Source organism: Panthera tigris, chromosome A2 (assembly GCF_018350195.1).
Source record: "Panthera tigris isolate Pti1 chromosome A2, P.tigris_Pti1_mat1.1, whole genome shotgun sequence".
Lineage (NCBI taxonomy): Eukaryota > Metazoa > Chordata > Mammalia > Carnivora > Felidae > Panthera > Panthera tigris.
The window spans coordinates 155,677,508-155,693,494 of NC_056661.1; the positions used below are offsets into that span (position 1 = coordinate 155,677,508).

Genomic DNA, 15,987 nt, shown 5'->3' on the forward strand with positions numbered 1-15,987 from the left:
TTTTACTTACTTGGAAAGGCAATTTGTCTAAAACATCTGTGGTTTCAAATACTTAACTCCAAATTACATGATTAAAGCTCTCGTGATGTTTTGAATGCAGACAATATTACTGATGAGGATTTGGTTTACATATACCAGCCCTTCTTCACCCCTCCAAAGTTTGATAATTACATCATATTTAGTTCCTTTACTAGTTATTTTTGCTACTTTAAATAATTGGCTTACATCACAATTTCTTGTTCCAATAACTCTAGTCAGTGCCTAGACACTCCCCTCAACAATATGAAATAATGGTGTAAAGAAGTGTAAATATTTTTGCTGTTCCCACTCTGTATTATCCACAGGGCCCAATATAATAATAATATTAATAATAACAGTGTATGGAGACAGGATATAGAGACTCAGATTATGTTTTACCATGCTATGATTTGTAAAATAAATATCCATCAGTCCATATGATATAAACGAATGATTGAGTAAATATATACACAAATACATAAATGGAACAATTCTCTTTTCAGAATTTCAATTAATAATTGTAAAAGAAACAAGGGAAATAGAAAATCATCATTAGAACACCACAGTAATAACTGCTGCAGGCAGAATCTACTGATGAATGATAAAACTGGTAGGTGAAAGTTTAAGGAGGAATAGGACATTTCATACCTTCAAAGTATCTCTCCCAAAACATGTCTTAAATACTATGGTGGTTTTAACATACATCCACAAGTTCTTTGATGTTCTTCACAACCAACCCCACCTCCAGACTGGGCTGCACTTAGTGACTCCCTTCTAAAGAATAGAGTAGGGAAAGGAAGAAACAATGATTTTTACAGTAGAGAAACTTGACAAGTTTTCTCCACCTTACCCAAATGGTCAAGGTTAACATGGGTAATAATAAGTCATGTTGGTATCAGGAACCCCCTGACACAATTCAAGGAAAAGGGCACTTCACCTCTGTGGTATACTTCCAAAAAATGCAGAATTCCAGCCTAGTCATGAAAAATCATCAAACCGGAAATTGAAGGACATTGTACAAAATATGTGACTAATGGTCTCCAAAAGTGTCAAGGTCAAGAAACACAAGAAAAAAATCAAGAAACTTTCATAGATACGAGAGGAGACTAAAGAGACATGACAACTAAATGCTAGGTGGTACCCTGGAACGGATCCTGGAACAGAAAAAGGACATTAGTGGAAAACATGGTGAAATCCAAATGAAGCCCATTATCTAGTTAATAGTACTGTACCAATGTTAATTTCTTAGCTTTGATCATTATACCAAGGTTATGTAAGTTGTCCACGTCAGGGAAAGCTGGGTGAGGGGTATGCAGAAACTCTCTGTACTACTATCTTTACAATTCTTCTGTAAGCCTAAAATTATTCCTAAAAATTAAGGTTTTTTAAAATATGGGATATTATTTAAAATAAGATATTATTATGGAGCTAAATTTGCTCTTGGATACTTTTAAATTAATATTAACTGAAGAAATGTGTAATTTTTCAGTTTCAGTGATTGCAAAGCAATTAGTTCAATTTTCAAGTAGGTGAAAATAACATTCTATCTCATTTCATTTCATACTTTCTACTCTAGGTAAATGTTTACACTGCCCTTGTATTCTGATGGCTTAGGGTTGCTTTTTCTCCTGAATATGCATGAGAAGTAGAATCTTTATTGTTATGTGTTTTCCCATTCATAAAATCAGAAACATTAAGAATAATTTTAATAAAATTAAATGGAACTTTAAAAATTTGTTTCTTTGGGGGGCCTGGGTGGCTCAATCTGCTGAGCATCCCACTTTGGCTCAGGTCATGATCTCACCGCTGGGCTGGTGAGTCTGAGCCTCAGTTGGGCTCTGTGCTGTGACAGCTCAGAGTCTGGAGCCTGCTTCTGATTCCCTGTCTCCCTCTCTCTCTGCTCTTTTCCCACTTGCACTCTGTCTCTCTCTCAAAACTAAACATTAGAAGGAAAAAAAATTTTTTTAACTGTTTCTTTGCAGTCAATGTAATCCCAATATAAGACAATATGACATATTCAGGAATACAGATAGGACACACCATTCCCCATTATTCCTCTTATTATTGTTGCAGGGAGGCCTCCTTCTCTCCTGCACTCACTCTCAGAACATGCACTGATTGTCAAATATGTTCCAGGCTAAGCTCTGAGAAATGCAAAAGAAATGTATAATTTGGGCACTTCTTACTCGGCCCTGGTCCCAGGAACTTCCTGCAACTTCCAGGTAACACAAATAACTAACACGTATCAGCCCTTTTCTTCTCACAAGGCTGTGTGAGGTAGGAGTTATCATTATGCATCCCCATTTTTTAAAAAAAAAATTTCATTTTATTTATTTGAGAGAGCACATGCGCAAGCTGGGGAGGGGCACAGAGAGAGAGAGAGAGAGAGAGAGGGAGGGAGGGGGAGAGAGAGAGAGGGAGGGAGGGAGGGAGAGAGGGAGAGAGAGAGAGAGAGAGAGAGAGAGAGAGAGAATCTCAAGCAGGCTCTGTGTGTTCAGCGTGGAGCCCAAAGCGGGTCTTTATCTCACAAATTGTGAGATCATTACCTGAGCCGAAATCAAGTCTTGACTGACGGAGCCACCCAGATGCCCCAAGCAACCCCATTTTGGGGAGGGATGAGGAGGGGGTCCTCTGTGTGGCTCCCACAGGTAGGCTGACGGGCAAACGTGGAACTCTTGATTTCCGCTGGCGTCATAATCTCAGGATGGTGTAATCCAGCCCCGGCTTCTGGCTCTGTGCTGGGCCTGGAATTTACTTGAGATTTTCCCTTTCCCTCTGCCCCTCCCCCACGCTCGCAGGAGCTCTCTCTCAAAAAAAAAAAAAAAGAAAGGAAAAAAAAGGGATGAAGAAGAAAGTGAGGTTCAGAGACGTCAAGTGGCCTGCCAAAGGAGCACAGCTAAACGAGAAACACAGTCCACATCTCAAACACCCGCCTGGGCCGTAGACTCAGGACCAGGCCAGAGACAGCCCCCCCTCACGCGCCAAGCGCTCCCCAGGGGGCGGTGCCCACCCGCTCCCGCCAGACGGCCCCGCCCACACGACCTTCGGCCAGACTTGGCCCAGGGCTGTCTTCCTCGCGCGGCTGCGCGGCGGCGGGCGGAGGGCGGAGGGCGGAGGGCGGGTCTGCCATAGCACGCCTGGAATCCCTACGCGAGCTCGGCGCGCCAGAGAGGACCTCGGCTGCTGCAGCATGACGCCCGCGCCGCGCACTCTGGAGCTCTTCTACGATGTGCTGTCCCCCTACTCCTGGTTGGGCTTCGAGGTGACTCTGGGAGCCCCCTCGGCCGGGGCTTGGAGGGCAAGGGCGGAGGCAAGGGCGGGAGCGGGGCGCGGGGACCGAAGTCTCGTGAAAGGCCTGGCGCTGCCGGACGGGGTTTAGGACACGCGATAGAGAGGTGAAGCGCTGAAGGTCACTTTGTGTTTTTAAACGGGATACGGTCGCTGGGTCCAGGTCGAGCCTTTATATTCTAAGGCAGTGGTTTCCCACGGCGGTTTGGAAGAAGACGGGTAACTCCAAAGTATCAAAGAGAATTCCATGGCACTGCCACCACTTTTGGGGGGCTGAGAGTGAAAAGTATGGAAGCCGTCCACAGGAAGATCCTGCGATCGATTTCTTGGGACGGAGCAAAGTTCATGGGATCGATTTCTAGCAATGAAATTTAGGGTATCCACAGAACCCCTACTCTGCGCTTAGCCATCTTCACTCTCTCCATCTGACACAGTGGCTCCCCATCTCTGCCTCTGCAGGTCCTGTGCCGATATAAGAAGCTCTGGAACATCAACCTGCAGTTGCGCCCGAGCCTCATTGCAGCGATCATGAAAGACAGCGGTGTGAAGGCGGTCGCCTTTGGGACCGCGATTTGAGGGAGGGATGGCTTCAATTGGGTCTTTACATTGGCACCTGTAGCTTGTAATCTGCCCTCTGGTCAAAACCCAGGTAGCCGGCCCCCAAGCCTGGGACCCTCACGTGGTCTCTCACCAATGCCCCCAAATTGCCATTTGCAGGAAACCAGCCGCCAGCTCTGCTTCCCCGCAAAGCCCAATACCTGCAAAATGACATCAGGCTCCTGGGACAGCATATCCAGGTTCCCATCCAGTTCCCCAAGGATTTCTTCTCTGTGATCCTTGAAAAAGGTGAAGACAGTGGGATACAGAAGGGGTATCTAGTGAAAGGCAGCGCATTTGGAAACTAGTGGCAGGAAGTAAGGGCTGGCAACCACATGAAACTGAAACAAACCTGGGGGAAACGCAGGTCAGAGTAGAGTCAGCAGAAGCTTATGGGGACAGAAGGGGAGAAAGAGCAGGTCAAATTGGCTATGAGAAATTTGGGTGGGAGGCTGAGGGCAACTGAGCTCTGGGGATGTCAGAAGCATGAAAGAGCTGGTCCTTCATCAGAAACAAGCCAGGAGAGCCCACCTCTGAGTACCTCTGCCCTGCAGGAAGTTTATCAGCCATGCGATTCCTCACCGCTGTGAACCTGGAGCACCCAAAGATGCTGGAGAAAGTGTCCAGAGAACTATGGATGCGCGTCTGGTCACGAGTGAGGACAGAACTCTGGGAACCTGCTTGGGAGACCCTGGATGGTGTTCTGACCCTCCCCCAGAACCATTTCCAGCATCCTGGTCCTGCCTTTCCCTCTTGTTCACTGGCCTACTTGTCCCCCATCTCTGCCCTCTCCACCTCCTTCCTGCTGAGTGTTCTCTTCTTCTCAGGATGAAGACATCTCGGAGCCCAAGAGCATCCTGGCTGTGAGTATCCTGGCTTGTCCCCACTCCTCTCATAGCAAAGCTGAGAACAATTGGTGTTTAGGGGCAGAGAGGGCACAGATTTCATATTCAGTGCAAGAGGTCATAGTTATTAGGGGAGAAAGCAGGTCTGTGTTTGGGAAGCCAAATTACTGAAAGGTTGGAACTAGGAGGACACTCAGAAGATTATCTCATGGTTGAAAGGGGAAGTGCAAACTTCTGCATGGGTAGAATTTATCTCATGAAGGAGTCAGTGGGAGAGAGCTGTTAAATGGTGGCATCCCCAGATGGGGAGGGATGAAGCATTGGCAATCTTGGCCCCAGAGACTCCCAACACAGACCACACCAACATAGCCAGAGTAGAAAGCAAGAGACTTTACAGACAGACTTTAAAGAGACTAAAAGAGATAACCGGCTCAAGCCAGAATTATACAAAAGCCTGAGTGAAAACAAATAGAAATAGCTCAAAACATTGGAATGTGTGCCAGCCATCGATGAGGTATATAAAAACTTAAGTTTTTCATTGGAATTAAATCGGGAAATTCAAAATAATATTTTCCCTGCAGTTTACAAAATGGTAGTCGAAGCATATTCAGATTTAATACATAAGATGGCAAATCACCAAAAGTACACATACAAAGAATGGCCAATATATTCCTCCACTGTTTTTATTCCTGCAGAGTATATGCCCAGGCTTGCCTTTCCACTTATGAACAATCCTTTCCCATGCCATCATAAACTCTTTGAAAGTACCATTCTTAGTTTCTACGTAGCATTGCATTTAGTGGGCAATTTTGTTTTTTTGTTTTTTAAGCATTTTGTTTACTTAACCATTCCCCTGTTGTTGAACATTTGGTCTGGGACACAATTCTCTCATGTAGACAAGTACGAGAAAGATAGTGTCACGTTAGAATACACTGCATAACTTTGTGTTTCCTCCTCCAGGTTGAGGAGGTCAAGCAGCAGTGGTTCTCATCCTCAGCTGTATATTTAAGTCCCCTAGAGCACCTGGACACTGCCTACCAAAAGTTCTGATGTAATTGTTCCAGGGGGTGATTTGTGAATGGGATTTTTTAAAAGCTCCCTCGGGAGATTCTAACGTGCAGCCAAAGTTAAGAACCCCTAATCCCAAACGATACCAACAAACCCCATACTGAAGCCTTTGTTATTGTTAGCCATGCAGGAAGCTGTATCCCTGTGCTCTGCTCAGAAGTCCTCCAGAAATTCCATGAGAATTTGTAGCCTAGCCCTTGAGTCAGAAGAGCACAAGATATTCAAGAATTCTGAGAAATAAGAAGGCAAGAGCCCAGACTTACTGTCAGGGGACCTGGATTCTAGCATTGGCTCTGCCACTAACAAGCTCTTTAATGCCAACCAAGTCATGGACTACCTCTGGATAACAGTCCCTTCACTGGTTTCTAAGATGCCCCCTGGCTTTAAATTTCTACAGCTATGACTCTGCCACCTGTTCTTTCCACCAGTCTCAAGATTTTGCCCCTCTTAGCAAAGCTAGACCTCCACTTGTGGGTGGACAAATGCCTTACCATGAAGATGGGAGCAGAAAATAAAAAGACCAGAATTTTCTGGTCCCACTAATTCAGACATAGTTGTGTTCCCTACCACATGCCCTCAGGCTGCAGAGAAAGCTGGCATGTCTACAGAACAAGCCCAGGGACTTCTGGAAAAGATCTCAACACCAAAGGTGAAGAACGAGCTCAGGGATACCACCAACGCAGCCTGCAAATACGGGGTGAGCAACTCCTGATGTGGGTCCCCAGCCCCAGTGCTGGAGACAGGATGAGAATCTGCTGGGTCCCCATGCACCTGCACCTGTCCCTGCTCCCAGCATGAGTCCTCCCAGCTCCCAGTCAACCCTCATCCTCTCCCTTCCCAACCCATAGTCCATGGAGAAAAAGGGAGGGAGCTGGATGGCAAGAAGAAAGACAACATCTGAGAGTTAAAACCAGAAAACTCCTTAGAGCCAAGGAACTTCTTAGCAATCACATCTTTGGCTACTTTGCTTCTATGACCTCAGACAAGTATTGACTCTTAGCCTTTGACCCCAGCCTAATAAACACCTGCTCCATCACTGCTTTCTCCAGGCCTTTGGGCTGCCTGTCACCGTGGCCCATCTGGATGGCCAAACCCACATGCTGTTTGGCTCTGACCGGATGGAGTTGCTGGCACACCTGCTGGGTAAGTTACAGGTTCGTGGTGAGCTGCCCTTGACCCCAGCCCCACCCCATTATATCAGTGGACCAGAATGACAGATGCAGAGCAAAACATATTCTATGCATTTCCAACAATGAAGCCTCATACACAGGGGTCCTCAAAGTTGAATGGGGAGAGGCCACCTTCACCCCCACAGAAAAGAAGGAAACCAAGCAGAGGTCTCCTTAGAAAACCCCTGAGGCTTGTGGGGCCAGCCTCTAACATATGTGATTTTCTCCATCTAGGAGAGAAGTGGATGGGCCCTGTGCCTCCAGCCATAAATGCCAAAATTTAAGGATGGCCAAGGGAAGCAAAACTACTGGAGTAAAAAAGTAGATAATCTGCTTACGCTTCTTCCACTGTGTGACACTAGCATTCTGGTTTTTCTGTCTGACAGCGGTTCCTCTGTGGCCCTGGGGATGCCGGGGAGGGGGACTGCGTGTTACATCATCTACCTTAGTCTCATGACTGCTTTTACTTGCGTGCCTCACAAGTGCCTTTCAAGAGCCCCAAACTCTACTTTCTCTCAGAATAAACCTAACATCATCAGGCAGAATATTTCTGTGTCCTGTCTGGTGTTTGTGTGTTCTTCCTACTGTCATATTCTGTCCACTCTGAGTGTTTCTAAACAGCTTTTTCCGTACTGCCAGCCTCACTGCTGCCCTCAGGGCAGCTTGTGTGGAAGGAGCAGGAAACCATCCCTCTTCAGGGACCGAAAACTAAATAACCAGTTTGGTACCTACTGCCTTCTAACCAGTCATGGTGCCTGAGAGGGAGCCAGAGCATGGCTGAGCTTCTACCCAGATATTTGAACAGCTCCAGCTACACTGACCAGCAGAACAAGGGCAAGGCAGCACAGGGAGACAGGCTGGAGTTGCCATGGCCTGGGCAAGGTGCTCATCCCACAGAGTTCCCTCACCCACAAAGCAGATTTCGAGAAAATCCCAGGGCCTCTCTCCCTGGAACCCCTGTTCCTTCCCATACAAACCTATAGTTTTCCCACTCACTCAGTTATTTATCCAAAGGCCCGGCTCTGTTTGTGCCAGCTATGCAGTAATCAGAATACCTTGTGTTTCAACAATCTTTGGACTTCTTTGAGAATACTCTTTATTCAAAGCTGAAACCACACTTAGGCATCTGTTGGAAACCAGGTGTGGAGTTTTTGATGGCTCAAAGGTTGAGAGGCTTTAAGAGGGGATGCCTTGTTCCCTCCCTCTGGCTCTTTCTAATCTCCAAGCTCATTTGCCCCTTTTATTCCCCATCATTTTCTGTTTTCCTCCTCTCCCCTTTTCCATTATTTCAGCATACTCTTGGATTTCAAGTTATCCTTACTAGGCTTAGCTGCTAACTAACCAGAAGTACATCTCCAAGTACACACTCCATCTTTCAAAAGAGATATCATGACATGTACATCTAATATTAATTTAAAATACGGGGAAATGTCCAATAGTAAGAAACCTAAGAGCAAATTAAAATGTTACGTCTCATGTATTTATGTTATATATTCAAGTATATAGAAGTTCTCATCTATGCTGAGAGGACAGTAGTGGAGACAAAGTTTTATGAATAAAAGTGCTGATCTCAGCATTGTTTGTGATATCAAGTACCTTAAATATCTAACAATAGGCAGATGCTTGAATAAGTTATGGGACATCCAGGATGTAATGTTTCATAACTATCAAAAATTACACTTGTAAAGAATTTTAATGCTGGAAATTCTTGGGATATATTATTAATTGGAAAAAAAGATTAAACTACATGCTATGATCTCAATTACATGTTGACTTATAAAAAAATATTACAGAGGAAATCAATTTATTAATCCTGGAATAAAATATGCCAAGATGTTTCCATTTCATTTGTAGACTTTTTGAAATGATCATCTTTTCTGGCAAACAAAAATGTATATATTTAATGAAAAAATACAAGAACTTCTGGATTCACATTTGGCTACAATTGTGCATCCTTCCCATTGTTTTTGAAACATTATCAGTTGCTTAACTTAATCCCAAATTTTATCCCAGGCTAATGTGAACTAATCTCTTACTGTAGACGGGCAGGCATTTCCCAGGTCTGCCCAGTCTTCCTTCAAAGAGTCTAACATCCTATTTTCCTAATCCAATAGTAAATGTAATCTTCTCTGGAGAAATGAGACAATTTCTAGACTAAACCTTACAAACACGCTCTGGATTATAATGTCTGAACTTCTGCCAAATAGAATCCGAAACAAGTGTATTAGGGTTCTCCAGAGAAACAGAAACAGTACTACCCCTGAAATCATTGTTGCATTATATGCTAACTAACTTGGATGTAAATTTAAAAAAATAATAAAATTTTTAAAAACATAAAAAAAAAAAACCCACAGAAACAAGAGTGTATTTACCCATGTATATAAAAGAGATCTATTATCAGGGGTTGGCTTACATGACTGGAGGCTAAGAAGTTCCACGATCTGCCATCTGCAAGCTGGAGGCCTGGGAAAGCGGGCTGGTGGTGCAGTTCCAATCCAGAATCCAAAGCCTGAGAACCAGCAGCACCTGTGTCTGAGGGCAACAGAACATGCATGTCTCAGTTCAAACAGAAAGAACAAGTTTGCCCTTTGCTTTTTTGTGCCATTCAGGCCCTCAATAAACTGGATGATGCCCACCCACACTGGTGAGGGCCACCTTTACTCTTACTCAGTCTACCGATTCAAATGCTAATCTCTTCTAGAAGCACCCTCACAGGCACACCCAGAAGTATTGTTTTATCAGCTCTCCGGGCATCCCTTAGCTCAGTCAAGCTGACACATGAAATTAACCATCACAGTGAGAAAGGGGAAAGCCCCCAAATGCAGCTGTATTTTTATTTATTTATTTTTTTTTTTTAAACGTTTATTTATTTTTGAGACAGAGAGAGACAGAGCATGAACGGGGGAGGGGCAGAGAGAGAGGGAGACACAGAATCGGAAACAGGCTCCAGGCTCCGAGCCATCAGCCCAGAGCCTGACGCGGGGCTCGAACTCACGGACCGCGAGATCGTGACCTGGCTGAAGTCAGACGCTTAACCGACTGCGCCACCCAGGCGCCCCGCAGCTGTATTTTTAAAATAAAGGAACACTCTTCTAATCCAAAAAGCTTCATACTTAGTTCCTTCCTCTCCTCCCCTTCTGATCAATAGTTGTAGTGTAATATAAAATTCATAGTTATGTCAATACTTAGAATACTGAACCACTATCTTGCACTGGAGTTCAAATTCCAGGCTTACCAAAATAACATTATACTTCTAAAACAAACTTAGGTAGAACTTCTAGAATGGTATTTTTTGACAGACTCGAAACACAAGTGTTAACAAACAACAAAAAGTATCACATTCATGTGGTAAAACAAAAAAAAAACCAGCAAGCTATCAAGTGAAGAGTCTCCCCTTTTTCATTTCCATTTGTACTCTCTGGTTTTTTTGTGTGTACCCAGAAATGTTTGTATTTTTTAACACATGAATGTCAACCATAAGTCAGTGATTCAATATACCCTTCATCCAGTTTCCCCAATGGTAACATCTTGCACAGCTATAGTATAGTGACACAAACAGAACATTGACATTGACGCGATCCATCAACCCTATTCAGATTTCATCGGTTTTTCGTGCACTCATTTGTGTATATTTAGTTCTGTATTATTTTATTGTGTACGTGACCACCATCACAAGATATGAAATATTTTGAGCATAAGGGATCCTCATGCTCCCCCTTTTATAGCTAGGGCCACCTGCCCTCCCCACTTCTCTAAGCCCTACCAATGACCAATCTGTTCTTCGTATAGTTTTGTCACTTCAAGAGTGCTATATAAATGGAATCAGATTGGCTTATTTTCACTCAGCATATTCCCTTCAGATCCACACAAGGTGTTGCGTGTCTCTGGTTCTTTTTATTGCTGAGTAGTAGTTCGGGTATGGATGTGCCAATTTGTTTAACCTGTTGAAGGACACTTAGGTTGTTTCCAGTTTGGGGCTATTACAAATAGACCTGGTATGAATATTCTTGTACAGGTTTTTGTGTGCACACAAATTTTTGTTTTTCTGGGGTAAATGCCCAGGAGTACAGTTGCTGAGTCATATAATAAGTGCATGTTTAGTTTTATAAGAAACTGCTATACTTTTCCTAAGTGGCCATGCCACTAGAAATGCACGAGTGATCCAGTTTCTCGGCATCCTCACCAGCATTTGGTGTTACTGCTATTTTTTATTTTAGCCATTCTGATAGATGTGTAGTGATAGCTCACTGTAATTTTAATCTGCATTTCCCTAAGGGCTCATGAACATCTTTTTGTGTATGCTTTGCCATCTGTACATCCTCTCCAGTGAAATATCTGTTCGTGCCTTTTGCCCATTTTCTAACTGGATTGACTGTTTTTGAAATGTCAATATTGTTCTTAATAGTATATTTTAAAAGAATGTACATTTTAAGACAACTGAGGGAAAGTAACAGAGACTGGATATTAGGTGATACTAAGGAATTAAGTGTGATAATGGCAGGGTGGCAGGCACGAGTAAGTTCTCATCAATTGGAATTGCATTCTGAAACATTTAGGGTAGAGGTGACGTGCTGCCTTTTAAAAAGTTGGGGAGGTGGGGCGCCTGGGTGGTTCAGCTGGTTGAGCATCCAGCTCTTGATTTCTGCTCAGGTCATGATCCCAGGGTTGTGGGATCAAGCCCCAGTGTTAGACTCAGTGCAAGTGTGGAGCCTGCTTAAGATTCTCCCTCTCTCCCTCCCTCCCTCCCTCTCTCTCTCTCTATCCTTTTGCCCCTCCCCCCCAAATGAAAAAAGTGGGGGAGGTGGAAAAAATAGATGAGACGATTATTGGAGCTGAGTGATGGGTACATGAAGAGTTCATTATACTATTCTTTCCTCATTTATGTGTGTTGGGATTATTTCCATAATAATGTCTTGAAAGTGTACTGAGGGGCACCTGGCTGGCTCAGTCAGTGGAGCTTATGACTCTTGATCTCAGGGCCATCAGTTCAAGCCCCACATAGGGTGTAGAAATTACTTTAAAAAAGCGGGGGAGGTGCCTGGGTGGCTCAGTCAGTTAAGCATCCAATTCTTGGGTTTGGCTCAGGTCATGATCTCACGGTTCACGAGATTGAGCCCCACATCAGGCTCCATGCTGACAGCATAGGACAGCATGCTTGGGATTCTTCCTCTCTCCCTCTCTCTCTCTCTGCCCCTCCCCTGCTTGCAAGGTCTCTCTTTCTTTCTCTCTCTCTCTCAAAGTAAATAAATAAACTTAAAAAAATGTACTGAAATTTAAATTCTGTGATATTACACATTTTCACATATCCCCATAGTACTGTGCACACAAGGTCAGCCTCAAGGACTTGCATCCTGTGCACTCACACAGGGCCCATGACTGGTTTGATGCTCTGCCAGCACTGTCTTGCAATCCTTCACAATTTGGAGCAAGCGGCCCTGCATTTTCAGTTTGCACTGGACCCAACAAACTATGTACTGTATGTAGCTGTTCCTGTGAGCACATGATACATGCTGAGTAAATTCTTACCAAACAAATGGACCAAAGAAAAGAGGAGAAAGTGAGAGAAGGGAAAAAGAGATGGGAGGTGGCAAAAGAAGGAGATAACAAGGTCACAGAGGAGATGGGGGAAGTCTCGAAGTAGAAAAGGTGAACAGGGATTCCAGAAAATGATGCTGCCGGGTAAGTGCACGGAGAAAGTAGGAGTCCCACTGGAAGACAGGGACTTGGGGCCCATTATTTATCATTCTCCTTCTCAGAGGAAGCCTAGTCCTTCATTTGACTACGATTCCCAGGTATAAGCAGAAGTGAAAGCAGAAAGAAGTAGCCACTTGTACCCCAGGGAATTGGCGGCAGGGAGGCCAACTGGATGCTGTTCCTCACTCATCCCGTGACCTTAATCCCAGAGAGTTCCTTCAATGTGTTCACAAACGGGAAAACTGAAACCCCTGGCTTGGATCAGACTAATTCCCTCTTCCGCCAAGCCCATGTTCAAGGGTATGGCTGGCGCTAGCTGATGCCAGACCAAAAAAGACTGGAAAAGAGGGGGAGACAATTGAGGGAGGATCAAGGGATCCAAAGATCATGAATCACTAAATCAGTAAATATTTACTACCAACAAATGATACAAGCATTTATTGTCTACTCCACGCATAATGATGAGATGGACATAAAGAGAGTGTAGGGGCACCTGGGTGGCTCAGCGGTTAAGCATCAGACTCTTGATTTAGGCTCAGGTCATGATCTCACAGTTCTCAGGATCAATCCCAGAGTTGGGCTCTGCTCCGACAGTGTGGAGCCTCCTTGGGACTCTCTCCCTCTCTCTCTGCCCCTCCCCTGCTCACAAGTGCACACATGTGCGCACACACACACACCCTCTCTCTCTCTCTCTCTCTCTCTCTCAAGATAATAAACATTTTTTTTAAAAAAGGAGTGTAAACAAACCCCCTTTATATCCGTGATGTATTCCTGATCCCCACCTTTGTCAGCACCAAGTTTCTGCTCTCAGCAGCACTTTGTACCTTGTCTCTTTGTATCCTACCCTACGGTTAGTCATGTACACGCCTTTCCCCTTAGGGACAGTAAGCTCTTTGAGAGTGATATTCCTGTTAGATCTACTGAATATGCCTTGGAGTGTCCTGTGTAGCAAGTGAACAGTAAAAATTTATTGAACCCAAGTTTGATAACTCACTGTTGATCAGGGTGTGGGCCAATAGGTAACCCTGCAATGTGAGTAGGAGTATGAATATTTGCAACTCCTTTCGAGAGCACATGGTGGTATCTATTAGAAACTTCACTTTCAGGATTTTTTCTGAATCACACATATGAATAAAAACACGTATAGGAATATATGAGGGCAACTGGCTGGCTCAGTCTTGATAGAGCATGTGACTTGATCTCAGGTCTTGAGACACATTGCATGTGGAGCCTACTTAAAATAAAATTAAAAAAAAAGAAGAAATATATGAATTGCAAAATCCTGGAAACAAACCAGCTGGTTATCAGATAATTAAATGTTTATGGTTCAATAAATTGTTGTTCCATAAAACAAACCATTTTTAAGAATATAGTAGATGGGAAAAAAAAGCAAAACAGTGGTTGCCTATGGGGTTGACTGAAGGGGGCTTGCAGGGAACTTTGGATGATAGTAGTGTTTTGTATCTTGATTGGAATTTGGGTTACACAAGTATAAGTCTTTATCAAAACTTATGGAATTGCCCACTGAAAATTTGTGCATTTTACTGTAGACCAATCTTATTTAAAAAGAAAACAAGTTAACTAATATTTAACTCTAGTTACTTTTATGCATGAAAAAAGGTTAAATAGCTTATCAAAGGTCAAACAGTTAGTAATTGGTAGAAATGAGATTTGAAACCTGGTCGGGCCATCTCCAAAAATATGTGCTTAACCGCAACCACGATACCTTCTTGTCTTCTCTTATTTAGGGACATATTCATGTGGGACATTTTTGCCACTATCTACAGACACCTTTTATAAACACAATGTATTATTTGTACTGGGCAACAATTACACTCAACTTCTCAAATTTGAGAATCACTTTTGTGACTTAGTGCTGAACATCTGAGCTAGAGGGACAGCCTGAACCTCATATTCACTCATCACATTGCCAGTGAGCTTTGTGTGGTATTACAACTAGTTGCTGAGTGATAACGTGTATTTATCCTTACATACTTGAGAATTTATGATTTATCGGAAGCATTTCCATTCAAGAAATATCAATGATGCTGATACAATTCACATTAAATCATTTATCCCCTTCCCTACACATTTGAAAGAGCGGTGGGTAAGGCAGCTAACAGAGAAAAACACTTTCAACTGAATTAGAAGGTCAAGATTCTGAGTTTGATTCTAACTAAATAAATCATGTACTTTCTCTGAGCTGGTTTCCTCCTCTGTAACATGAAAATGATAATCAGACTTACCTACATGACTGTTATTAAGGATCAAATGAGATCGGACCAAATTGTTTCTACACATACACATTCCCACCTACACCCTTTAAAAAAAAGTCACCCGCACATTGGGCTTCTAGAGCTATTCAGGTAAGAGCCTTATCTTTTGTAATCACTCTTAATTAGCTCCTAAAAGATAAACATATACTGCTACAGAGCCTGAAATCTTAATTTCCATTCTCGCCTTATATGTTGATAACCTTACTTAATCTTCTCATAATCTCTTTTGCTGCCTTTGCTGTCAGAAGGTCAGCCTTTTCTTAAGATGCCAAACAATGAGGAAAATAGCATCTAACCACTCCTCCATGGAAACCCCAGAGTAATGATCTCAGAATGTCATAAGTATGGGGGCGCCTGGTGTCTCAGTCAGTTAAGTGTCCAATTCATGGTTTCGGCTCATGTCATGATCTCACAGTTCATGGGATTGAGCCCCATGTCAGGCTCCATGTCAGCATGGAGCTTGCTTGGGATTTTCTCTCTCCCTCTCTCTCTGCCCCTCCCCTGCTCACTTGTACACTCTCTCTCTCTCAAAATAAATAAATAAACTTAAAAAAAAAAGAATATCATAAGTGTTTTGTTAAATTATCATTATTAAGGTGGCCAAAAAACAGTGTTTATAGTCATGACATGGCAGTTAAGAGCCAGGTTTCTGCACTGGGACTATGGGTTCAAATCTTGACCCCACCCTTGATTAGCTATATATTTTCCTCAAGTTTCTGACCTCACCTATAAAATGAATATAATAATTATAACTACCTCTTATTACACTATATTTTAAATTAATTTGTATAAAGCATCCAGCATAGTGAGTAGTACACAAAAAACACTCCACACATGTTGGCTATAAGTATAACACAGACCCACATTCAGAAACACCAAATCACAAGTATATGGAGACACAGAGAAGCACAGGGCAGGTAGACATCCATTATCGTTCACAGGAAGTCTGTCAGTTATCTCTGCTTCTCCCTCCTTCCCTCACCTCCCACTTCTCTTCACCATCGTCCCCCAAAATGGCACAGTGGGCCAGCC

General features: G+C 43.4%; 1 protein-coding gene across 1 annotated transcript; it reads left to right on the plus strand.

The window, feature by feature from the left end:
- The first annotated feature begins 3,094 nt into the window (after positions 1-3,094).
- On the plus strand, positions 3,095-7,532 carry GSTK1 (glutathione S-transferase kappa 1). The gene is made up of 8 exons (XM_007090845.3): positions 3,095-3,280; positions 3,766-3,847; positions 4,024-4,152; positions 4,458-4,558; positions 4,731-4,766; positions 6,397-6,513; positions 6,866-6,959; positions 7,220-7,532. Exons 1-8 carry the CDS (start codon positions 3,209-3,211, stop codon positions 7,267-7,269), a joined length of 681 nt encoding a protein of 226 aa, XP_007090907.2. The 5' UTR covers positions 3,095-3,208; the 3' UTR covers positions 7,270-7,532.
- The last annotated feature ends 8,455 nt before the right edge of the window (positions 7,533-15,987 follow it).